Source organism: Rhineura floridana, chromosome 18, assembly GCF_030035675.1.
Source record: "Rhineura floridana isolate rRhiFlo1 chromosome 18, rRhiFlo1.hap2, whole genome shotgun sequence".
NCBI lineage: Eukaryota > Metazoa > Chordata > Lepidosauria > Squamata > Rhineuridae > Rhineura > Rhineura floridana.
Genome location: NC_084497.1, coordinates 25,308,150 through 25,333,019, shown reverse-complemented (window position 1 = coordinate 25,333,019; position 24,870 = coordinate 25,308,150). Strand labels below are relative to the sequence as shown.

Below are 24,870 nucleotides of genomic sequence, written 5' to 3'. Positions count from 1 at the left end.
AAGTGAGATGCCTAGAAATAAAATTTTATACCATTTTGATTCTTTCCAGCTAACTTAGGCCTATTAATCTTAGTGGGTCTGCTTGGAGTAAAAATTTGATAAAACCAGAGTAACTTAAATTCTGTAATAACGAGAAACAACTGGGACCTATAACAAAATGTTTCTGTGTCAAGTGCTCCTGTTCAGGGTTCCAAGCAGCTAGCCATGCCTCCTTCTAGGATACTCTCTTCCATACCCGGCCCTACGCCGTGTTCATTTTTAACCCTCAACAGTCAGGCAGCATTCTGTTCCCATTGAGCATGATGAGTTTCTATGAAAAAAATGGAAATGGACTGCCTTCAAGTCGATCCCGACTTATGGCGATCCTATCAACAGGGTTTTCATGGTAAGCGGTATTCAGAGGTGATTTACCATTGCCTCCCTCTGAGGCTGAGGCAGTGACTGGCCCAAGGTCACCCAGGGAGCTTCATGGCTGTGTGGGGATTCAAACTCTGGTCTCCCCGGTCACAGGTCAACACTCTAACCGCTATGCCACACTGGCTCTCTTATGAGTCTCCATAGGGCTGTTGAATTTAGGGGAGGGGGATCCCAGCTAATGTGCCGGAGGCTTTTGCCGTCAATTAGCTAAGAAAAACTTTTACATTCATGGTATTGAGATACTGTAATGTTTTGTTTTTTTGTTTTGATCTGCGACTTGCGAGTTTTCTCTTGACGTGGCCTTTTATTGTAAGCTGCAGTGGGCCCTTAGGGAAGTTTGCAGGATGGTTCCCATCCATCAATAATTTTAGCGATCGGACTAACGGCCCACAAGGAAAGTCAGTGGACAGCTCTCCTTAACAATGGTCCTCCCTTGTGCGTTTTTACAAGGCTCGAGATGTGGAAGATTGAAATTGAGCAAGGTAATTTTTCGGAGCTCCGCAAGCAGATCAGGAAGGATGAAGAAGAACTGGACCAGCAACGCCAAGAGCAGGCGGCCGAACGGCTCCAGAAGCAGAAAGGCCGAGCTCAGCAGCTGAGCCGGAGGTGGCTGGCCATGGAGAGGTAAGCAGCCTTCCCCAACCTGGTACCCCCTAATGTTGTTGGACTAAATCAGGAGTGGGAAACCCTGGGCCCAGGTGCCAAATCTGGCCCTCCAGGCCTCTCTCTCTGGCCCTCGGAACTTTCAGCGGTGGCTGGTGACTAAGCTAGGTTTCAGCACTTCGGACAGCTCCTTGAAAGTTCAAACTAAAACCTGGAGCAGATTCCACTGCCCCACCAGATGCCATTGCCTGCTTTGCGCCTTCATTGAGTGTTTTTGCCTGATCTTTCAACTCCGCTCATGCCTCCTGCTTGCCCGGATGAAGGATGGTGAGGGGCATGCAAATGTATGCCGAAATTCGCCTACCGTATAAAGGTAAAAATGTACATTCCTTGCTCCCCCTACTTTTGCCTGTGGCTCCGCCCACTGCTGGCACATGGCCCTTGACACGTTGTTCAGAAAGGAATGTGGCCCTTGGTCTTAGAAAGGTTCCTCACCCCTGGACAAAACCCTTGACCATGGGTCATGCTGGCTGGGGTGATGGATGTTGTAGTCCCAACGACATCTGGAGGGTACTAGGTTGAGAAGGCTGGTGCTGGGGCCTCTTCTGGGGACGCTTCTCCAAGTCTCCCCATCCATAGGTCTCCCTGGATTTTTGGAGTTCTGTATCATCCATTCTTGTTGCCAAACTGGAACGAATGCATTAGGAATCTTCCATTGTTTTTATCTTTTTGGACGTTGAGGAGTACTTTTACTGTAACATAGCTGTCGGGACCGATTCTCCAAATTACAAGAAAGGGAATTTGGGACCAACATCAGGAAGAACTTCCTGAACTCACTTCCCCAGGTACAGACTAGGGACACATTCACACCATACATTTGACAGTCATGGCTTCCCCCAAAGGATCCTGGGAAGTGTAGCTTGTAAAGAGTGCTGAGAGTTGCTAGGAGACCCCAGTTTCTTTCATGTAGCTACAATTCCGAGAAATCCCTGCAAAGAGGGATTGACCCTTAAACCTCTTGCTAACTGCATTGCCCCAATGGAAGCTTTGTTGTCCATGGAAGCTTTTTAAAAAAATGCAAACAGCAGGCATGCTTCCCCTCCCCACTCAGCCAGCAGCCAAAAGGCAAAGGGGTTAAACCACATGATGCATTCACATCATACATTGATTCCACTTTAAACACTCATGGCTTTCCTGAAAGAATCCTGGGAAGTGTACTTTGTGAAGGGTGCCGAGGAGATGCCTGTTCTCCTCACAGAGATATAATTGCTGGAGTGGTTTAACAGTCGGCCCCTCTTCCCAGAGAACACTGGGAATTGTAGTTCTGTGGAGGGAATAGGAGTCTCCTAACAACACTCAGCACCCTTCACAAATTACCCTTCCCAGGATTCTTTGGGGAAGCCATGACTGTTCAAAGTGGAATAAATATGTGGTGTGGATGTGGTCTGAGATGCACTCAGATTGCCCTTACTCACTTTCATGTACCTGTTTTCAACAGCCCAACCTCTTCCTAGGTGGAGAGGCCACCTGAATGGGACCTGCTTACTTGCACATCACTAGCTTGAGAGCAAACAGAAGCTCAGCTATCTTCTGAAAGTCTTGTCACTGCTGGATCCAACATTTTTTTAGGGTGATGGATCTTGGGTAAAATGTTCTTCTTCTTGTTGTTATGTGCCTTCGAGTCAATTTCGACTTATGACGACCCCATGAATCAGCAACCTCCAAGAGCATCTGTCGTGAACCACCCTGTTCAGATCTTGTAAGTTCAGGTCTGTGGCTTCCTTTATGGAATCAACCCATCTCTTGTTTGGCCTTCCTCTTTTTCTACTCCCTTCTGTTTTTGGACAGATGAACAGGCCGCAACAGCAAGGAACAGGAGCAATGGGCCGCTTTCTGGAATGTGGACGCTGGCAGGTGCCAACAGATACCAACCCCTAGTGCCAGTCATGGTCCTGCTAACTCAAGAATAAGAGCCAGGATGAATATATGTACATATTTAATCTGTGTTTTGCTTCTCTGTAGAAAAATACAGGAAACCAAGGAAGATTATGAGCAGCGTCTTTCCAAAGCATTGGAAGATGCTCAGAGGAACCACGAAAGAGCAGTCCAGTTTCTGAAGAACAGTCTGGGAAGGTTTGCCATCTACACATCCCCCACACCACCCTTTAAGTTAAAAAGAGCCACACTGGAAAGGAGCGATGTGACCTTTGTAAGAGCAGGTCTTCACAGCAACCTCTTGAGAGAAGTAGCCTTTATAAACATCAGCACCTACACTTTGGAACTCTCTGCCCGTTGACGTTAGGCAGGCGCCTCCCCTGCATTATTATGCACGTTTTTTGTAACTTCTTTTTAATGATTGTTTCCTGATTGGTATTTTAGACTGTCTTGTAAACCACTTAGAAGTCTTCCTAAGATGCTATCTGCAGGAGGCCCTCTTCTGCAGAGTGTAGTGATCAGTTGGGTATATAAGGGATGGGACGATCTTTTAAATATCATGGCCCCAAGGCCTATAGGGTTTCATACCTTAGCTTGGTAGCTGATTGGCTGCCAGTGGCCCTATAAGCGACAGAGCGAGGAGCTTGCCTTCAGGTTTTTCAGTTAATCAGGTCTGAGTGGGTAAGACCCCTTCGGCACCACTATTACAGGCAAGGCACTCTTTTCAGTTTTGACTGTCTTGCAAATGGCTATGGATTTGCTGGTCGTGCTCTTCCAACAGAGTCCGTGAGAAAGAAGCAAGCGAGGAACAGAAACGCCAGGAATTCATGCACAAGAGGATGGAGACAGTGTTGTCCCTGAAGAGCAGCATCTCTTCCAATCGGGTATTTGGTTTTGCTCAGTCTGTCTTGGACAGTTGGGGTAGAACAGACTGGTGCCCTCCAGATATCATTGGACTCCAATTCCCATCAACCCCAGCCAGCAATGGACAGGGACGATGGGAGTTTTAGCTCAGCAACATCTGGAGGGCACCAGGTTGGAGAAGGCTGGGGTAGACTTTTTAAAATAAAGTAGTGAAAAGCTGGGAAGTTTCTGTTAGAGAGAGATACACTCAGCGTGCTCTTGACAGGACCACACAGTGGATCGAGTGTCAGGCGTGGGCTAGGATTCAGATCAGTCATGCAGCTCAGTGGGTGTCTCTGAGCCAGTTGCTGCATCTCAGCCTTACAGGGTTGTTGTGAAGATGGTGTGTGTGTGTGTGTGTGTGTGTGTGTGTGTGTGTGTGTGTGTGTGTGTGTGTGTGTGTGTGTGTGTGTGTGTGTGTGTGTGTGTGTGTGTGTGTGTGTGTGTGTGTGTGTGTGTGTGTGTGTGTGTGTGTGTGTGTGTGTGTGTGTGTGTGTGTGTGTGTGTGTGTGTGTGTGTGTGTGTGTGTGTGTGTGTGTGTAAATCATAAGCTCCTTAGAGGAAATGTAATAATTACAACTCTTCCTCTAGCAAACACCAGTGTTGCTATTATGTGGAAGGTGGTTTATTTATTTTATTTATTTAATTTAATTTATATACCGCCCTAAGCCCAAAGGCTCTCTGGGCGGTGTACATAAAAGGTAAAAGCAAGCACAATATATAAATACAATAAATACAATAACTCAAGAAACAAAAACACACAAACAATACAAAAACCAAACAACATCCAGAATACAACATAGTAATAAAATACTGTAAAAATACACTTTAAAATGCCTGGGAGTATAAAAAGGTTTTCACCTGGCGCCGAAAAGATAGCAGCGTCGGCGCCAGGCGCACCTCATCGGGAAGACCATTCCACAGTTCGGGAGCCACAACTGAAAAGGCCCTATTTCTAGTCACCATCCTCCGAGCTTCTTGATGGGATGGTACTCGGAGGAGGGCCTTAGATGTTGAGCGCAGTGTACGGGTAGTTTCATATTGGGAGAGGCGCTCCACCAGGTATTGCGGTCCCATGCCGTGTAAGGCTTTATAGGTCAAAAACAGCACTTTGAATTTAGCCCGGAAACAAATAGGAAGCCAGTGCAGACGGGCCAAAACAGGTGTTATATGAGCGGACCTTCTGGTCCGCGTCAACAATCTGGCCACTGCATTCTGGACTAACTGTAGTTTCCGAACTATCTTCAAGGGCAGCCCAACGTAGAGCGCATTGCAGTAGTCCAATCTAGAAGTTACCAGAGCATGAACGACTGAGGCGAGGTCGTCACTGTCCAGATAGGGACATAGCTGGGCTACCAATCGGAGATGGTAGAAAGCATTCCGTGCCACTAAGGCTACCTGAGCCTCAAGAGACAGGGAAGGGTCGAAAAGAACTCCCAAGCTACGAACCTGTTCTTTCAAGGGGAGTGTAACCCCATCCACAACAGGGTGAACATGTGCGAGTGCCATCAATAAGAGCCAGGTGAGCACTTGAAAAGCTGGAATACTTGTGATCCATGGAAGCTCATTTGCATCTTGCTCACTTTCTGTGACCAGTTTTAACTCTGTGTTGAAATCATGATATCTAACCACAACCCTAAATAAAATAACACCAGAGTGTGGAAAGAAGCAAACTTTAAAGGTGGCTTGCATAAAAATCCCAGGAGCTACTCACTTAATATTTGGCATTGTCAATTCCCTCTATAGGGGCTACCTTGTTGCCAGATTTCATATCCCCGTGTGGAAAAACAAAACCATTATATCCATTTTAATTTTAAAATATTTTAAACTTTAAAGGTGGCGAGCATAAAAACCCTACTTTGTTTGTTTATTAGATTTATATCCCTCCCTTCCTCCCAGGAGAAGCGCAGGGCAGGCTTTTAATCACCTAGGGCTATCCACCTACAACTTCGCAGGTTTAATAGCAGCTACCATGTCTCCAAATGTCATGTTCCTGGGTCCAACAACAAGAAAGTTACAGCTTTGGGGGTTTTGCAATTTAAGTCAGTGGGATTTCCAGAAATTTGTAATATCCAGATTATGATCTGGATTCGAACCCAGATTGGGTCCATATTTGTCCAGACTGGATTGGGCCTGATCTGTAGTTACAAATTGGAGCCACAAATCGGATCGGATGGTCCATACACAGCCTTAGTTAGAGCCTGTTTCGATCTGTAGCATGGCTGTGCTCTGCAAACGTCTCTTCAGGTTCTTTGTTGCGGATCTGCGCATGCTTGACTCTCTTTTTTTTTTATCACCATGTAGGAAAAGCTCCGAACCCTCCAGGCCCGGAAAAAAGCTGATGCTTGTGATGCTCAAGAGCAGGACCAGAAGATGAAGGAGGCCATTCAGGCGCAGGGCCACAATGTCACCCGGGAGGCTTTTCTCTTTAAACGACAGGGCGAGTTTGAGAGGCGGAAGAAGTGAGCCGCCACTTTTCATGCAGTAGCTCTTCTTTTCGTATGGTTCTTTTTTTTAAAAAAAGAAGAAAACGATTTGTGTCTCTTGCAATAAAGATGTGAAGTCTCAAACTTAGAGGCAACTACCAACTGAATGCTGGTTTATATAATAATGCTGGAAAAGGTGTGGGTGGCATTGCGTCACCAAAGGCAAAGATTAGATGGAGATTTTTATGCTTTGCTTGGTGGGTTTGTCAAAAAAAAAAGAAAGGAAAATAGCAATCTGCATTAAGTCATTTGTATTACTAAGCACTGGCTTCCTAGGCATTTTGTAGGAGTCTGTCATTATTATTATTATTATTAGAAAATCCCTAGGAAACTGTATAAAGGAACCTGTAAAAACTCATAAGATAATAGTTAGCCAAATGCATTTTACTTTTTAAAATCCTGCCTCTCTACTAAGGGGAAGGTGTCATATCTGATCCTTCCCCTCCCTCTCACATCTTAGGTGCACAACAACCTTGTGAGGTAGGTTAAAAGCTAGGATTGTATCCAATCCAGTTATACTCTGAGTAGACCCCCTTGCAATGAATGAACCTTTGTCATGTCCATGAATTTCAGTGGCAATACTCCAAGTAGGACTAGTATTGGCTGCAACCCACGGGGACTGGTCCAAAGTCACATGGTGAGCAACGTCTCTAAGAGCTTGTTTTCTGCAATAGAATGCTCACTTTATTGAAAAGCTTTGAATTAGTAAAATATACACACACACACACCATATTTCTTTCTTTTTATAATTAATAAAGGCATATAATCATTGAACAGACTCTTACAGCAGTTTATAGACTAAAGTGGGAGCAGGTAGGCATCCAGATGTAATGCAGTAATCTTTAAATAAACATCAGCATCCCTCCCTCCCCCAGGAGCACATCTTTGGAGACTTCCTCCCTGGCACATTTTTGCTACCCATACAGAACATCTTTCTCTTTCACTGGCTACGTTCTAACTGCACAACTGTTTCTGAGCAGGTACGACAGAAATTCCAGTAGCTAGCAGCCACCAGCCATCAAAGATTATTCAGCTTTTGCAAACCATACAAAAGTGTCGAAAGGAGATGCGATACATACGCAAAGAGCATGCTTGCGACAATGCTCGTCTGCCCTTTTTCTCTGTTCTGCATTCTCTTAAAATAATTATGCCAAAATTTCAGCAGTTTAGGCAGAGATAAAGCCATCCGACCGTTTGTGAGCACTCGTTTTTGCTTTCAATGCAGGGAATTTATGGAGCAGCAGAAAGCAAGAAAAATGGAGATTGTCACTCGGATTTTGAAAGAAGAAGCTCAGCTGGAGAGAGTGAGAAAGCAGTCGCACCCGCGGATCCCGAAGAGACAGGATAAGCTTTCCGATGCCACCAAATGGCGCATGAAAACTTGGCGCTACATAGAGAGAGCGTGTGATGATTCGGTGGCAGTTGTTACGCAGGTGAGTAGGTGCAGCTAGCCTTGAAGACAGAGGCTGTACCCTTAATGTTCTTCCTTTGTGTGCTTCCTGGAAGCATCTGATTGGCCAGTGTGAGAAATAGAACCCTGGACTAACTGAGACTTTGGTCCAATCCAGCAGGGCTGCTATGATGTTGTTGTTTTTTTAAGCGTTGCAACATCTGGAAAGGCATACCTTCCTCCTCTACGGTATAGTTTCCAGTTTTTACTGATTCTAGATCAGTCAGCATTCTTCATCATTTATCTTCCGTGTAATTTTTAATCTGTAAACCCTCGGTTTCAAAATGGCCTCTGTCAAGGCGACTCAGTCAGGCTGCTGCTGTTTGTGTCTTACCATAGAAATCTTGGCGCTCTCCTTCCCCTTGCGCCTCGCTTGATGACAGAAACTTCATGTTGGAAGCATCCCGAGAGACGGTCCCAGAAAGCAAAGACCAGGAGGAAAAGGAGGAAGAGGAGAATGATGAGGACGAGACTCTAGCTGAGCCAGAGTTTGTGGGGATTTGGAACCAAGAGTGCAACTTATCCAAGGTTCGTCATTCTTGACTTCCTTTTTTTGTCGATTTTAGGTTGGTGGAACGGTGCTAGTTCTCTCCTCAGTGGAGGAGGCTATGCTGAGATGGACTGCTCCTCCCATCTGCTCCTCAGGTGGGACCGCATCAGTCTCTGTAGAGACTTAGTCTGTTGTTGGGGAGACCCACCCACTCCCCATATGATCCAACCCAAACCCTGCGTCCGGCATCTGGGCCCCTTCTTTGTGTGCCACCTCCGAGAGAGGTGTGGAGGTTGGCAACGCAAGAACGGTCCTTCTCAGTGGTGGCCCCCTGTCTCTCCAGGGAGGCAGACCTGGCACCATCATTATCTGTCTTAGGCACCACGCAAAAACATTCCTCAACTCCCAGGCATTCGGCTCTGTTTTGTTTTGTTTTCTATCAGTTTCAATCTTTTTATTGATTGTTAAGTCGCTTTGGGTTCACTTTTGTGAAGAAAAGTGATTAATAAATTTAATAAATAAAAGAATCAATACTAGGGATGGGCAAATCTTTCCATTTTGGATTCTCTCAGTTTCTCATTTTCCCAGTCTCCAGTTCTCCGCTTTTCCACATGTGTTTGCCATAAAAAAAAGCCCACATGGAAATTCACTAGCATATTAGTGTGAGTTTGTCCTAATATACACATTTTTCAATATAATTTTGCCAAATGTACACATTTTTTGCAAACCTGCAATAATGCAATATGAGGCTGGCAGCCCTCATTTCTCTGATGTCAGTGGGGCAGTGGAATCAACTCAGGTTTTAATCTGACCTTTGAAGGAGCTGTCCAAGGTGTTCAGCACTTCTGAAACTCAGAGTGGATTCCACTGCACCACTCACATTGGAGCTGCCAGCCCCCACTGTCTGCTGGTGCTTCCAAAAGCCCCAACGTATCGATGGGCAACATAGTTTTCAGCTTCCTAGTCTTCTGGGGATGTTATATCTCTTGTGCCTTTCTGAAACCGGCTCCCTTTCTCTGCCATTCAGCTTGGAGAAGAGTTGGGTTTGCTGAAACTCTCATTATGGGATACTCTCAGTCAAAGGCACTGAAGTCTGACACTGTTCCCCAAAGCATTTGCTCTCCTAACTAGGGAGAATGAACACCCATAGCAATAAATAAATAATATTCCGCCTCTCTGAAGTGGCCTAACCACGTTTCTGTTCCTCCTCCATTTCACACTGCGCAGATGATAGACAATGGAATAGACTCCAAACCCCTTGGTGCATCTAAACTGGAAAAGGAGATTTTTTCTCAAAACTTGGAAAAGCTGCATAGCAGTATCATTCACAAACATAAGGTCTGCGGACGTGAATTTAAGGGGTGCCCTTTCTATAGCAAGCCGAGCCTCATTCATTTCAAGGTTAGTATGAATTTTACATGGGGGGAAGATGAAATGAATCAGGGCCTTTTTTTAAAAAAAAAATTTGAGCTCGCTGCTCTAGAAAGAATAAAAGCTACTCATTGACTTCTGGTGACTTTAATTCATTGTCTTAGAATACATACAGCTTCCCGCTTTGGCAAAGTTAGGTTTCGTAAAATGATGATGATTCCATTTATATCCCACCCTTCTTCCAAAGATCTCAGGGCTGTGTACGTGGTTCACTTTCCTTATCCTCACAACATCCCTTTGAGGTAGGTTGGGCTGAGAGAGAGAGCAGGGGTGGGGAATCTTTGACTTGCAGGCTAAATCTTGGCCCTCCAGGGAGTCCAGTTTGGCTCATGAAGCCATTTCCCCCAAACCACCCTTGCCTGTCAATCAGCTGATGTCTCTGAGCAACATCAGCTAATGGGCAGGGGGTGGGGTTCATTCCTGCTCAGTGCTGTTTCACCAGTGTGTTCCTTGTGTGGAGTGTGTTGGCAAACAGACCCCTGCAGAGAGCAAGACTGAACCCTCAGCTGATGAGTGGAGAGTTCAATCCTGCTGGGCCGTGCGTCACCACTGTTCCCTGCAGGGAACGTGCCGCCGGTCAACTTTTGACAGGTGGGTGGGATTGTGATAGGTGGGTGTCATGACATCATGACAACAGATGATTGATGGGTGGGTGGCCCCAACCAGAAAAAAGATCTGGCCTGCTGGGCCAAAAAGGTTCCCCACCCTTGGAGTGAGGAACTGGTCCAGGGTCAAAGAATGTGCATGACAGTTGAGCGGCTGTTAGTCCAGCACTCTAACAACTACACCGTATTTGCTCTCTAATTCTTCATCAATTCATTTTAAGATTAATTAAATTAATCTTTTGGGCTGCCTCCCAGTTACGGTTAAAGAAATTGTAAGTCAATGGATCAACATTATATATATATATATATCTTTTCATGCTGCATGCATATTTCATCATTTGAGTGGAGCAACACTTTTTTAAAAAAGCATCATTCTTTTTATAAAGGAAAAATATAAGGCCTTGGTATTTCAGGATATTTAAGGCACTCACACCATATTAAAACATATTGGGTTGTATCCAGCATTTTCTGACTACTAGGGTAAGGTCTCTTGCACTAGAGGACAGGTGAGTTTTAATGTTAGCAGCAGACGAATCCATCACAACCATTGTGGTAGCAGATTGCACCGCAACATTCCACTGGTGCAAAACATTTTGCCAGTGGAACAAGAAGTGACTCTCACGTAGACTCTCGCTCTCATCACATTGGATGCAACCTGTTGTGTTCATTCATTAAGGTGATACCAAGGAAGGATCACCTATGCCACTTCAGTTGCTGGACGTCAACTCCCTGCCATGTTCCCTGAGTATTGGTTATGCTGGCAGGAATAGGAATCCAACAGCAACTGGAGATTCACAGGCTCCTCAACCCTGACCTACAGCTTTGAAAATACCTTTTAAACAAATCAACCCAATGAATCTCTGTAGTCAGTCAAGTTTGCCGTTGACTGATTTCACTGATTAAAACATTACATGTTGATCCTATTTGATGGGGCAATGAACCATGGCAACCATTCTGTGCACACTTATCTGGTAGTAAGCGCCATTTGATACTGTGGAACTCAACTCAGAACAAATATGCACAAGATTGCATTGTAAGGCAAGGATGGTGGACCTATGGACCTCCAGATGTTGTCGGACTACAGCTCCCATCATGCCCTCCCATTGGGCATGCTGGCTGGGACTGATGGGAGCTGGAGTCCATCAGCATCTGGAGGGCCAGAAGTTAGCCACCCTTGGTGTAGGCAGTCTTCATGCAGGGGCTCTCTCACGTGTGACGGAATGGGTAGTTGTTTTTTTCTAAAACAGTACTTGCCATCTACAATTTGTTGGTCCTTATATGGAAATGTTTTTTTAAAAAAATAAAAGCGCGCTGCCCAATCAATTGGGGACTCCTTTTCAAGTCTATTGAGCGGCTTTTAGTTAACAGTGCAATCCTATACACGTCTGCTTAGCTGTAAGTCACAAATAAATTGCAGCAAGAGACACTTTTGATTGCTCCAGTTCTTGTGTAGCATACGGGCAGATCAGCCAATCACAGCCTTCCACCCCCACCCCACCCAAAACCTCTTCATGTGTTAGGACTTCTAGAGGTATCCTGTATTGTTTTACGGTTTGATCACATTATTCTTAAATTGGTTTTAGGCATTTTTAGGTGATGTTCAATTGTTTTAATGCTGTAATGACTTTAATTCTATTTTAAATGTAGATTTTTATATGTCCAAATTATATGTACCCATTTTTAGTAGTCAGCCGCCCTGAGTTCCAGTTTTGGAAAAAGGGTGGGGTATAAATTATAATAATAATAATAATAATAATAATAATAATAATAATAATTAGACCGTCACATTTCATTCTTTCCAGGATTTTGACATTGGTAAAACCTATAAAAAGAAGATGGTTTTGATCAATGCTTTCTACAGCATCAACTACTGCAAGCTGGTCGGAGTCAGCGAACACCTCAAGAATTTCATCACAGTCCTGTACGTAAATCTGAACGTGGTTTGGCTCGGTTTGGGGTGCGAGGAAGAATGGGAAGGGATCAACAGCCCTGGCCAGGATCGCCATTGCGTGGCTTCTCATTTGTGTGGTCTGGCCAATGCTGACTGTCCTGCAAGGCCAGCAGAGGTGAAAGTGAACATCTCCCCCCGAAGAAGCTGCTCACAACGTTGATGCGTCCGACCGCTGCCCCACGGAAGCGAGACGGCACACTCCCCACCAGGAGTGAGCCAATCGTTTCACTGCCGTGGTTGATTTTGTACTCCAGAGGCCACGTTCACAGCTTGCGGCCGCTTTCAAACAAAGGGAGTGTGTGTGTGTGTGAGTGTTAAGCTGGAGCTTCTTGGTTAGATGATCTAGGTGTTGAATCATTTCCTCCCTCCGGCTGCCCTTCTTGGAATGCAGAGGCACAACTCAGCCCCCAACAGAGCGGTGTAGTTTCTCCATCAGGAGAGGACAGTAACCTGATAGGGATGATTGTCCTCACGTCCTCCTAAGTAGGCAGGACTTTTACAAATTAAAATCACTGCTCCTATGAAGACGGAGGAACCAACCCCCTGGGAGTTCCTGTATAAACTACTATCATCATCATCATCATCATTGGTGTCCACTTTGTGCCCCCCAAACAATAAAGTATAATATATGAGAAAGAAAAGAAGCAACAAACATACAGTTAGGAACGTAGGAAGACGCCTTGTACAGAGTCACACCATTGGTCCACCTACCTCAGTATTACCTACACTGACTGGCAGTGTCTCTCCAGGGTTTCAGGCAGGAATCTCTCCCAGCCCTAACTGGAGATGCTGCCAGGGATTGAACTCTGGACCTTCTGCATGCAAAGCAGATGCTCTGTCACTGATCTGTGGCAGCTAGTACGGCTCATAGAGTAATGGAATAGCAGAGCTGGAAGAGTCCTCTAAGGCCATCTAGTCCAGCCCCCTGCTCAGTGCAGGGAATCAAACTTAAAGCATTCCCGACAGGTGGCTGTCCAGCTGCCTCTTGAAGGCCTCCAGTGGTGGAGAACCCAACACCTCCCTAGGCCATTGGTTCCATGGTTGCCCTGGTCAAACAGTAAGGAAGTTTTGCCTGATGTTCGGATGAAATCTGGCATTGCGATTGCTACAACAGGCAGGAAAATCTTTTAAGTGGCCCACCAAGGCCCTCAGCAATTTTCAAGTGGTCCATGGGGAAAAAAGGTTTGAGAACCACTGACTGAAGTCGTGTCATTTGCATTTGCCTGCTTTTGTCAACAGTAGCGCACTAATATACCTTTCAATGGTCATCTCATTGTACTTTTTATTTCCTGTTGTAGCTTTGATCCTCCTGGTCCCATGTCTGCCGGAATGTCTTGTGAAGTCGGGGTGACCTTTAAACCAATGGTAGGCGTGATCTACAATCGTCCTGATTAAATGACATTTGCAGGTTTCACAGTAGCAAAAGGATTAAGTGAAGAGTCACCCAAGGTTGATGCGCCTTTTTCCCTACAGCATGAAATCCCGTCACTCTGTTTTATAACTGTATCAGTCGTAGAGGCAAAGCTCCAAAATCCTTCCTTGTTGAAAAGTGGAAAAAATTAGCGTAGAAAGCTGCCTTATACCAGGTCAGACTGTTTTTGTATCCTAGTACTGGCTCCTCTGACCGGCCATAGTTCTTCAGGATTTCAGTGAAGAGAATGTCTTTTCCCTTGTCTGGTACCTGATCTTTTTAAAGTGGGGGGTGGATCCATAAATGCATCTAGACAGAGACCTTGACTTGGCTGAGATACTTTCTGGATGGTGGCAGTCTTCGGCCACATTCACACCATATGTTTGTTCCACTATTATTCCACTTTAAACAGCCATGGCTTCCCCCAAAGGATTTTGGGAAGTGTAGTTTGTGAAGAATGCTGAGAGTTGTTAGGAGACCCCTGTTCCCTCCACAGAACTACAATTCCCAGTGTTCTCTGGGAAGAGGGACCGATTATTAAACCACTCCAGCAATTGTATCTCCGTGAGGAGAATAGGCATCTCCTAACAGCTCTCAGCACCCTTCACGAAGTACACTTCCCAGAATTCTTTAAGGGAAGCCATGAGTGTTTAAAGTGGAATCAATGTATGATGTGAATGCAGCCTTCATGTGGTTTAACCCCTTTGCTGCTGGCTGAGTGGGGAGGGGGAGCATGCCTGCTGTTTGCATTTTTAAAAAAGCTTCCATGGGCAACAAAGCTTCCATTGGGGTAATGCAGTTAGCAAGTGTAGGGGCCCAATCAGGGCTGCTATGGAATGCTAAGAGGTACAGTGTGAGTGGCATCTCATCTTGGCTGGCCTGCAGTGTTATCAGAGTTGTTATCAGAGTTCAAGGCAAAAATGCTGGAGAGGAGGTGTGTGACCTGGGGAAAGGTAGTGTGACCGGGAGGGACTTCCAAGAGCCAAATGGCGAGGCTTGGGGGGCTGCATTCGGCCCCCAGGCCAGAAACTCTCCGCCATTGCTTTTATGTCCACTAATATAACCTTCAGGTTGGCTTGCGCAATAAAGTTAAAACAGTACGAGGTCATGGCAATTTATTCATCCCTTAAACAGTCTAAAGCAATGCATAATTTGCTGAAAGATATTAAGAGATTCTTAGCAGCAATTTCTGTTTTCCTTTTAGATAAATGAAGATCTTGAAGGAGAGGTCACATTTTTATCTCAGATTGGTTCCTTCGCAATCCCACTAAAATGTTCAACCAAGAAGTGTGTGGTAAGTCCAAGACCCGTCCTTGAATCTTTGGATGAGTCAATCCTGTTTCAGGAGATAGGAATGAAAATAAATATATTACCAAGAAAGTGAGGTGGGGGGAGGGAGGAAATTGCTTACATTTCTCTCTCCTCTTTCAAGCAATAAATCCACAGGCCATTAATTGTGGAGTAAATACTGTAGTTCTCCACAAGTTTGGGTGAGTTTTCTGTGAAACTGCACCCCAAGTCACTTGTGACTTGCCTGTTGTACCTAGCTGTCAAATGCTGATCATAATCCTTCTCATTTAGCCCTTTTCAGGTGTTCAAAGTGCATGCACTGCCCAGTTGTAATGGTGGCTGATGGCTATTGGGACTCGTAGGGCGGAAGGCAGAGAGGCCCACAGTAGATACAGCCGGAGCCAATGATAGGCAGAGGAAGAACCAATGATAGGCAGAGCCAACTAATGCTAGTTTTGTTCCCGTCCTCCTCCCTGCTGTATTCTACAAGGGGCAGCCTTGAGATTAAGGAGGAGGAAGCTGACCGCCGGGGCCACTCCCTGGATATAGATGCAAGCAGTGGCGGCTGGTGCCCATTGGGACTGGTGGGGCGGAAGGCTGGGAGCCCAGCAGTGGGTGGAGCCAGAGCCCATGGCAGGCGGAGCCAACTCACTCTACTGTCTGTCCCCCTCCTTCTCCTCCTCACGGAGTGCTATAATGGTAACACTGAATCTAAGGAGGCGGAAGCTGACAGGCCATCCACCCCCTGGACTCGATGTAGGAAGGAAGGCAAGCAGGTGGGGGCTGACTGAGGTCAGACTGAGGTTGGGGAGGCAGCACCCCATTTGCCCTAATGGACCAGCTTCCACTGTCTTGTAAACCTTATTGTTGCGCACCTCCCCCAATCTCCGAGCGGTGAGATTTCAGGGGTCCCTGCGCTCCTCCAGGCTTTGGTTCAAGACGCTCTCCTGAGGAGCTTCAGTGACAAAAGGTCTTCCTGGCCCATTCACCATTGCTGGGCAACTGATAAGCCCATTATCTTACCTGGCCAATCTATTTGGTTAACGAAGGAGAGGCTCATCTGACCAGCAGAGTGAGTTTCTGTCCCCAAGGCATAGGATTCCAAATCAGAGGTTGGAAGGGGACCCACAGGGATCATCCATCCCAGCCCCCATGCTCATAACACTATAATAGCCCTGTAATATGTCAGTATTAAGCTCCACCCCTGAGCTACAGCCCTACCCCAAAACAAAGAAAAACAAGGGCAGTTTTTTTAAAAAATCTGAGATTGAATCAAGCTTAAGTCAAGAATAACCCCATCTCATCTTTTCAACATGTATGAGAGATAGGCAACAGATTTATGATTGCTCTCTCTTGTGGGGGCCCGCCGCCTGCCAAGTCCAGCGGCCTTTCCAGGTGAGGGTTCCTGAAGACCTAGGCTTGCCTTTCAAAATGCTTCGCTCCACCCCCTTGATCAGCTCCCAGTTAGGAAAACGGCTGGCTGCTGCCTTGTGACTCTGATCCAGTCAACGTGGCAGCGTTCCAAAGTGGAGCAGCTGTTGCCTAAGCGGAGCCTTGCAGCTCAGAGAGTGCGCCAGCTGGGAAACTGGGGCAAAAGAGCAGGTCATAGGTTTGGCCCTTGAAGAGTTTCTCCTTCCCAGACAAAGAGGGCAGAACGTTCGAGGGGCAGACAGGAGGCAGAGGCTCAAAAGGACTCCGTTCACCTCTCCCTTTGCTGTTGAAGCCAGCTGGTCTCCAGGAGATCTCGTTACTACCTTGCCCTGTGTGCTCCTTGGCTGATCAGAACGGGAGAAAGCTACTCCTCTGTTTCCACCAGGAGACTCCCGCTGGAGCAGGAAAAGTAGCATGCAAAATCCCATTGCTGTCAAAAGCCAGCAACTTTAAAAAGGCCAGAACGCACCTGACTTAAAAGCCTTCTTGGGGCGGGAGGGGAAGAGAACCAGCTCTTGGCCTGGCATTGAAAGGAGTATGTTGCAAACCCTGGCACACCTTGCAGAGAAGGGCATTCCGCAGAACTGGTGTCACAACTGAAAAGGCCCTGCTCCAAGCATTGCATGTTGTTTGCCAGTGGCACCTGGAGGAAAGCCTCAGATGACCCATAGAAAATAGCCTGGTCCCAAGAACACAGAAGATGGCTGTCTTAAAACTTCAGCAGTCCTAAGTACTGCTGTTGGTGGTTTCTTATTTTTTTAAAGACTAGAGGAGCCAGCCCTACAAAAACAAACGTAGGAGGTTCCATTGAAAAGTGCACTTGAGTATAATGTTCCAAGACAATGACTACAGAGAATTTCTTCCTAAAATTAGCTGTGGAGTTGAAAACAACGACACCTTGAAATTTCACCAGCAGCTTCCAATAAAATGTTATGAGCCGTTTTTTTTTGCTCATCCATGGTTCGTAGTCTTTTGAGAATTTTATCAAGCCGGCTATTCAAGTTCCATCAAGGATAGTCACTTTTATTAAACGTAGACCCATAAACAAGCTGCTGTACCACCCAGGGCGTGATTAGTTCCACGCTGTGTGCTTGCTATCAACGCACTGCAAGGTGGCGATGTTTTAATTCTGCAAAGGCAAAGTATGGGAAGCCAGCAAAGCAAGCCCTTCTCAAGGGACACCTTCACCGCAGGTAGCTAGCACAGCTGTTGCCGTGTAAATGACATAGACCGGTCTGACCTACTGTGCTGCAACCAGACAAGGTGAAGGTGGCATTGCACCTTGGGTGAGTGTGTCCGTGCGTGGACCGTGCAGATAGATGTTCTGACAAGGGTTGGCTCAACTCTGAAAGACCGTCTTACCCCTTATATACCCAACCGATCACTGCACTCTGTAGGTGAGGGCCTCCTGCAGATACCATCTTATCAGGAGGTTCATTCCGCACAACATAAGAAACGGACCTTTAGTGTGGCGGCACCTACCCTGTGGAACTCCCTCCCTTTGAATATTAGGCAGGCGCCATCTTTGCTATCTTTTTGGCGCCTTTGGAGGACTTTCCTCTTCCAACAAGCCTTTTAAGTTGAGACCAATCCCAGTCTGCGTCTGTGTTAGCATTGCTTTTAATATGTCTTTTAATATCTTTAAGATCCTCCGTGGCGCAGAGTGGTAAGCGGCGGTAACGCAGCCAAAGCTCTGCTCATGGCCGGAGTTTGATTCCAACGGAAGGAGGAAGTCGAACCTCCGGTAAAAGGGGTCGAGGTCCACTCAGCCTTCCATCCATCCGTGGTCGGTAAAATGAGTACCGGGCATATGCTGGGGGGTAAAGAAAGGCCGGGGAAGAAACTGGCAATCCCACCCCATATACACGGTCTGCCTAGTAAACGTCGCAAGACGTCACCCTAAGAGTCAGAAACGACTCACACTATAAGTGCGAGGACACCTTTACCTTTTAATATCTTTAACCCTTTTTTTAAAAGATGTTTTTAAAGTTTTTTATTTGGTAATGTTTTTAACATTGTTTTGTTTTAATGTATTTTAAGGTCTTGTTATGATGTTTTAAAGTGTTTTTAGTGTTTCTGTTTGCCGCCCTGGGCTCCTGCTGGAAGGAAGGGCGGGTTATAAATAAAATAATACATAAATAGACAAACTCCAAGACAGGCCACAGACGATGGCCTGGTTCTGGAGCAGGCCGTTGCCTCAGGCAGAAGACACAGAGACAGCCAGCGAATGTTGGAGAATTCAGGACAGCAAAAGAAAGGACTTCTTCATTCAGCGCATAGTTAAACTGTGGGATTTGCTCCCACAGGAGGCAGTAACGGGCCCCCATTTGGAGAGCTTTGAAAGAAGACTAGACAAATCCATGGAGGAGGAGAAGGCTATTGATGGCTACTCACCCCGATGGACATGTTCGACTCCCATTGGGGGGAGGGTGGTATGCTTCTGAACATGAAACGATTCTGTGCTCATGTTCTGCTTGCGGGCTTCCTATGGGCATGTGGCTGGCCACTGCGAGAGCAGGGCTAGACGGGCCATTGGCCTGACCCTACAGGCTTTTCTTATGGTCAGCGATTGGCTGGTGATGAAGCGAGCGAGGCAGTCCAGGTGGCTGTTGTGAGTGGGGCACTTGCTTAGGCCAATGGAACAGGCCTGATGCAATCGTGGTCAAGAGCCAGCAAAGCCCCTGTCGATTCCTCCAGTCACTTGGTCTGACGGGGCTAATGGGCTCCAGGACTCTGGTCATTATAAGGGTAGCAATGCCGCGCAGTAAAGGTCCAGCCAGGAGCTTCTCCAGCCCGGTGGTGCAAGGAGGGAGGTGCCCGTGCTGTGCCGCCCGACTCTCTGATTTGAGACTGCTGCTGCCATGTGTGTTCTGGCTGTTTCCTAAGTGACTGAGTTCCCTACCACCCTCTCAGTCATGTCCTCGCATTTGCTAATGGCTCTGTTCTCCCTCCACTGTCGGAGGCAGGATGCTTCTGAATACCAGTTGCGGGGAATCACAAGTGGGGAGAGTTGCTCTTGCACTCAGGTCCTGTTTGCCAGTTTCCCAGAGGGGTATCTGGTTGGCCACTGTGAGAACAGGATGTTAGACTATGACATGCGTTTGGCCTGATCCAGCAAGGCTCTTCTTATGTACTTACGATGTTGTGTGCATGTGTGTGGTTTTCCCCTCCCCCTCATCAGGGCCGTTACTTCTACTCATTTCTTCCTTCCCCGTCAGATAAACCATGACGAATTCTCAACTCTTGGACGAGAATCTGCTTCTTGCTGACTCTCTGTGGCAATCCACCTTGCCAAGCGTAGACATGTGCCCCCTGACTTGGCAGCAAATTGGCAGGAAATGAATTGCTTAATAAATCAGCTCGCTCGATCTCTGATTTGTCACTAACTGTCAAAACCAAGCAGCACAACAAACATGCCTAAATGCTAAAATAGCTGGATTGTGAAAATAGTTCATGCCGCTTCCCGGAAAGTGCATCAGTGAGGCAGCGCTGAGTAGGATTGGATGCAATTCTTGAAGACCATTATGTAGAGTGGCCACTTATGCATCACCAAAAGATAGGACGTGCACCGCCCTCCATGACAAAATATTGCACAGAATATTTACACTCTACCTATTAATAGGTAGAGTGTAAATATTCATATTTGAGAAACGATCCAATTAGTTCTTCACTTAAACAGAAAAGACTCCTTTAACTTGATGTATGTTGTAGTCGTTGATTCACTTTAAAGATTAAAACTGGGCTCACGTGCCTTTATCGAGAGTATTTAATACTAACCCAATTATTTATGAGAAATGTAGTATTTATGATTTTTTATTTAAAAAACCTGAAAAAAATCAGATTTGAAGTTTTTTAAAGCCTTTTATTCCTCTCTTTTAAAAAAATCATTGATTTGCATCCACTGTGGTTTCCATGCAAAAGTAAAGGGAGAAACGATCTCTCTCTGACATGGCCTTTTGAAGCCGTGATAGGGATTTTTAAGGTCTTGTGCTTGAAATGGTAGATGTTCATTTAACTGACATTACTGCCTATATAGGACAGTAGTAATTATGTTTCCCCCACTCGCTTGCTCTCCCTCTCATTTCAGCTGGCACTAGATAAAGAGCTCATTGACTTTGGCACTCATGTGGTGGGGGAGACAATTTCACGGACCATCACCTTGACGAACTGTGGTGCCTTGGGAACGCGCTTCCAGCTTTGCAAATCAGCTGACGCTCATCCTGCCCACGCCGCCATGGTGCCGCACACTCCGACTGAGCCACCTTCCACCAAGACTATGGTTAGTCTTTGTAAGCCTCCCCCGGATAACTTAAAAGCAGCACAGATCAGCAGACCTTAAAATACCTATCCCAGTCTGCATCTGTGTCAGAATTGTTTAATATGTTTTAGTAATGTTTTAAACCCTTTTTAAGGTTTTTTTAAAAAATGTTTTTAATGCTGTTTTGTTTTAATGTATTTTAAGATCTGTTTTTATGATGTTTTAAAGTGTTTTGAGAGCCAGCGTGGTGTAGTGGTTAAGGTGCTGCACTATGACCTGGGAGACTAGGGTTCAAATCCCCACACAGCCATGAAGCTGAGCCAGTCACTGCCTCTCAGGCTCATGAAAACCCTACAGTATTCATAGCGTCGCCATAAGTCAGAATCAACCTGAAGGCAGTACATCTACATTTTAGAGAGCCAGCGTGGTGTAGTGGTTAAGGTGTTGGACTAGGACCTGGGAGACCAGGGTTCGAATCCCCACACAGCCATGAAGCTCACTGGGTGACCTTGGGCCAGTGACTGCCTCTTAGCCTCAGAGGGAGGCAATGGTAAACCCCCTCTGAATACCGCTTACCATGAAAACCCTATTCCTAGGGTCGCCCATAAGTCGGAATCGACTTGAAGGCAGTCCATTTTTCAAAGTGTTTTAGTGTTTTGTTTGCCCCCCTGGGCTCCTGCTGGGAGGAAGGGTGGGATACAAATTAATTAATTAATTAATTAAATAAATAAAATAATCATTGATAGTCTGTAGGCGCTCCTATAGACAGGGAAAGGGCTATAGCTCAGTGGCATCCAGAAGATCCCGTATTCAATTCTCCAGTGTGGAAAACTGCACACAATCTCTCACGGGACAGGCGGTATCAAAGTTTGTGGAATATTGTGATCTGGTAACACATCAGCTGAACGTCTCCCCAAAACAAACCTCCAGACTCGCTTTATTTCATTTGGTATCCTTTTATTTCCTATACAGTGAAGACAACATTTATGCAGAGACTATCATTGCATAATCGGGACATTTGGTGACACCTGTAATCCGAACACCGTACCCTTTATTATCCATTTGTATATGGATAATTCCCTTCTCTGTGCTGAGGTTTATTGCTGATATATTTCTGTTCCTGTGGCTTCCTATATGTGCTTCCTGGATGACTGTGTTTTTGTTTTTCCCTAGACATGTTGCATGCCTCTGATGATGTTGATTTAGTGTTTTGCTGTTATATCTTTATTTCTATTGTACCTGTTGGAAAAAGCAATAGAAAATGAATTTTTAAAAATGCATTCTCTATAAAAAAATTCCCGCCATCTCCAGGTAGGGCTGGAGAGACTCCCTACCTGAAACCCTGGAGCACCGCTGCCAGTCAGTGTTGACATTAATGAGCTAGATGGACCAGTGGTCTGACATTGTACAAGGCAGCCTCTTATGTTGTTCTCAGAGCGATCAGATTGTCATTTCCCTTATGCATACTTGGAAGAAGGAATCTTTTCCTGCTGAGTTTGCAATTCAAAGTTGCTACTCTGTTGTAGAAAAAAAGTGCCCTTTGCTTCCCACTGGGGTCGGAGAGTCTGGCCAACCTAGAGTTGCCACCAAAATGTCTACACTTCAAAGAAAGTTTAAGGCAAGGCTTTTTGAGGGAAGGAAACAGCCGATGAGAACTTCTTGCAGGTTGCACGTTAACGGTAAAGGAGAAAAGTATTTGGTTGACATTTTAATTTGAGCTGACCTCATTCCCACTTTTTAATCAAAACGAAATGCAGTTCTCCCTTGAAAATGCTCACTGCTCTGGATTTTTTGGCGCCGTTGTCCAATCAAAAAACGATTCCACAAAAGGCGTACCTGAGGGGGAAAGGAATCCGATCTAGAGACAGCTGCTCTTCATCTACCTGGCAATGATTCTTTTATGCTTTAACTCGGGTGCCTGCATCAAGCAGGGCCTTCGACGCAATGGCCTTATAGGCCCCTTCCAACTCTACTCTTCAGGGATCCTACGATTCTAACAGAATTTGAATCTGTAATGCCACGTACCTTTTTAAAATCTTCCAATTAGGTTTGTGTCCCTGTGGTTGAAGCAACCGTCGGCCCCGAGAAGGGAAGCGGCATTAGTCTGATGGGCTGCCTTGCCGACAAGGAAACGGTTTCTCTGAATCGCTCTGAAGAAGTTATCCAGCACACCGTTCTGCCTGACAGACTGAGGCTAAGCCCAACCTTAAGCAATATTGGTAAGGTGCCTGACTTGAGAAATTGAAGGTGAATGCCAAGAGTAGAAGTAAAAGTAAAGACGAAATATTTTTCTCTTGCAGATGTTTCCTCTTGCTTTTTTTGCTTCTTCTTTTGACTCCACCCCTATCCACTTCCTCCACAAGGACCCTCTGCCCCGCTTGGCTTGGCTTAACAGCCACCCTGGTAAAGATTTCTGAAGAACTCGAAAACACCCTTGCTATGTTGTGACAGTTGGGTTGGCTGAATCTTGTTTAATCAGGTTTGCTTAATCATTGGCCTACTATGGATTTTGGATCCCCCCCCCATATTTTATTTATTTATTCATTTATATCCCACCTTTCCTCCAAGGAACTCCAGGTGATGTACATGTTTCTCCCCCCTCCATTCTCTTCCCACAACAACCCTGTGAGGTAGGTTAGACTGAGAGGGAGTGACTGGCACAGGTTCACCTAGTGAGCTTCATGACCATGTGGGGATTTGAACCCTGGTCTCTCAGGTCCATACCTGACCTGAGACCTCTGGAAAGAGCCAGTGTGGTGTTGTGGTTAGGGTGTTGGACTATGACCTGGGAGACCAGGGTTCAAATCCCCACAGAGCCACGAAGCTCACTGGGTGACCTTGGACCAGTCACTGCCTCTCAGCCTCAGAGGGAGGCAATGGTAAAACCACCTCTGAATACAGCTTACTGTGAAAACCCAATTTGTAGGGTTGCCATAAGTCGGAGTCGACTTGAAGGCAGTCCATTTCCATTTTCTCTCAGGTCATGGTCCGACATAGGATCCTGCACCATCTGGACCTTCCGGGCAAGGTCCAAGGGCAGCCCCCTCCATAGAGCACATTGCGGTAATCCAGTCTCCAGGTTACCAATGCAGTGGGCAGGTCATCACCATCCAGATACAGCTGTAGCGGGCATAGAAGCAAAGCTGGTAAAAGGCACTCCTCGCCGCAGGGGTCGCTTGGGACTCTCATGACAAAGACGTTTCCGGGGGCGGCCCCAAGTTGTGGACCTGCTCCTTTAGAGGGAGTGCAACCCCATCCAGAAAAGTCAATGGCACCCTTCCCTCAAATACAAAATCTCTCTGGATTTCCTCCCCAAGGCTGCAGAATCCTTATTGTTATTCCCATCTCATTATCTGAAACGCCCACCTCTCAAAAGCAAGAACCACATGACAAGTCTATTTTTACACCCCGTAATTTTGCGAACAAAGTGACACAAAGACAAATTCCGTAAGAATTCCCCCCCCCCCAAGCTTTTAAATGTTTCAGAAAGCGTCATCAAGTTTATTTATTTTGGAGAAAACAAAGCAATCTGATTTGGAAATATTAACTCTCTCTCTCTCTCTCTCTCTCTCTCTCTCTCTCTCTCTCTCTCTCTCTCTCTCTCTCTCTCGTAGCTATTTCCATTGTTCTCAGCAAATGCAGCCTGTGCCACAGTTGTGCTGTTGCTTTTTTTTTTTAACAAAACATGCCTGTGGGTAAAGCATTGTACGGTTAAAGCAACTTGTCAGTGGTACACGGCATCACAGCGGTGGTGGATGGTGCTGCCCATTGGGACTGGAGGGGCGGAAGGTAGAGAGGCCAACAGTCGGTGTAGCCAGAGCCAATCAGAGGCAATGCCATCCCCTGATTGGTTGTAATTAAGAAGGCAAGCAGGTGGGGCTTGGGGCAGACTGAGGTAGGCATCCTATTGACCCTGGCTCCACCCACTGTTGGTTTCTCCAGATGAGCCTCAAACTCAGCCCTGGACACAGGCCCAGCAGGAAGCCTAATTCTGACTAGAACCCTCTGCTGCTACAGTTCCTACTACAGTTTTGTGTTTTTTCATGTATAAATTCCTCTGACCCTAGAGGTAGTTAAAGCCATCATGACCAGTAGTGATAAGGACTTATTAGGGGAAGCCATTCATGTGTATTAGACACTCAGAGGTTACATTCCCACTGGCGTCCAGGCACTAGCAACTTGCTCACAGGAGTGATTGTTTGCCTAGAA

General features: G+C 46.1%; 1 protein-coding gene across 6 annotated transcripts in view; it reads left to right on the top strand.

Annotated features, from left to right (window-relative positions):
* The window catches only part of CFAP74 (cilia and flagella associated protein 74), a 104,880-nt gene that overhangs the window by 32,828 nt on the left and 47,182 nt on the right, over positions 1-24,870 (top strand). For all 6 annotated transcript variants that reach the window (XM_061601288.1, XM_061601287.1, XM_061601283.1 and 3 more), the window contains exons 7-18: positions 868-1,041; positions 3,043-3,153; positions 3,737-3,839; positions 6,163-6,320; positions 7,570-7,777; positions 8,134-8,322; positions 9,512-9,685; positions 12,123-12,241; positions 13,570-13,636; positions 14,887-14,976; positions 20,491-20,682; positions 22,709-22,880. In XM_061601288.1, coding sequence (XP_061457272.1) covers positions 868-1,041; positions 3,043-3,153; positions 3,737-3,839; positions 6,163-6,320; positions 7,570-7,777; positions 8,134-8,322; positions 9,512-9,685; positions 12,123-12,241; positions 13,570-13,636; positions 14,887-14,976; positions 20,491-20,682; positions 22,709-22,880 — 1,757 coding nt within the window. The remainder of the gene's footprint in view (positions 1-867; positions 1,042-3,042; positions 3,154-3,736; positions 3,840-6,162; positions 6,321-7,569; positions 7,778-8,133; positions 8,323-9,511; positions 9,686-12,122; positions 12,242-13,569; positions 13,637-14,886; positions 14,977-20,490; positions 20,683-22,708; positions 22,881-24,870) is intronic.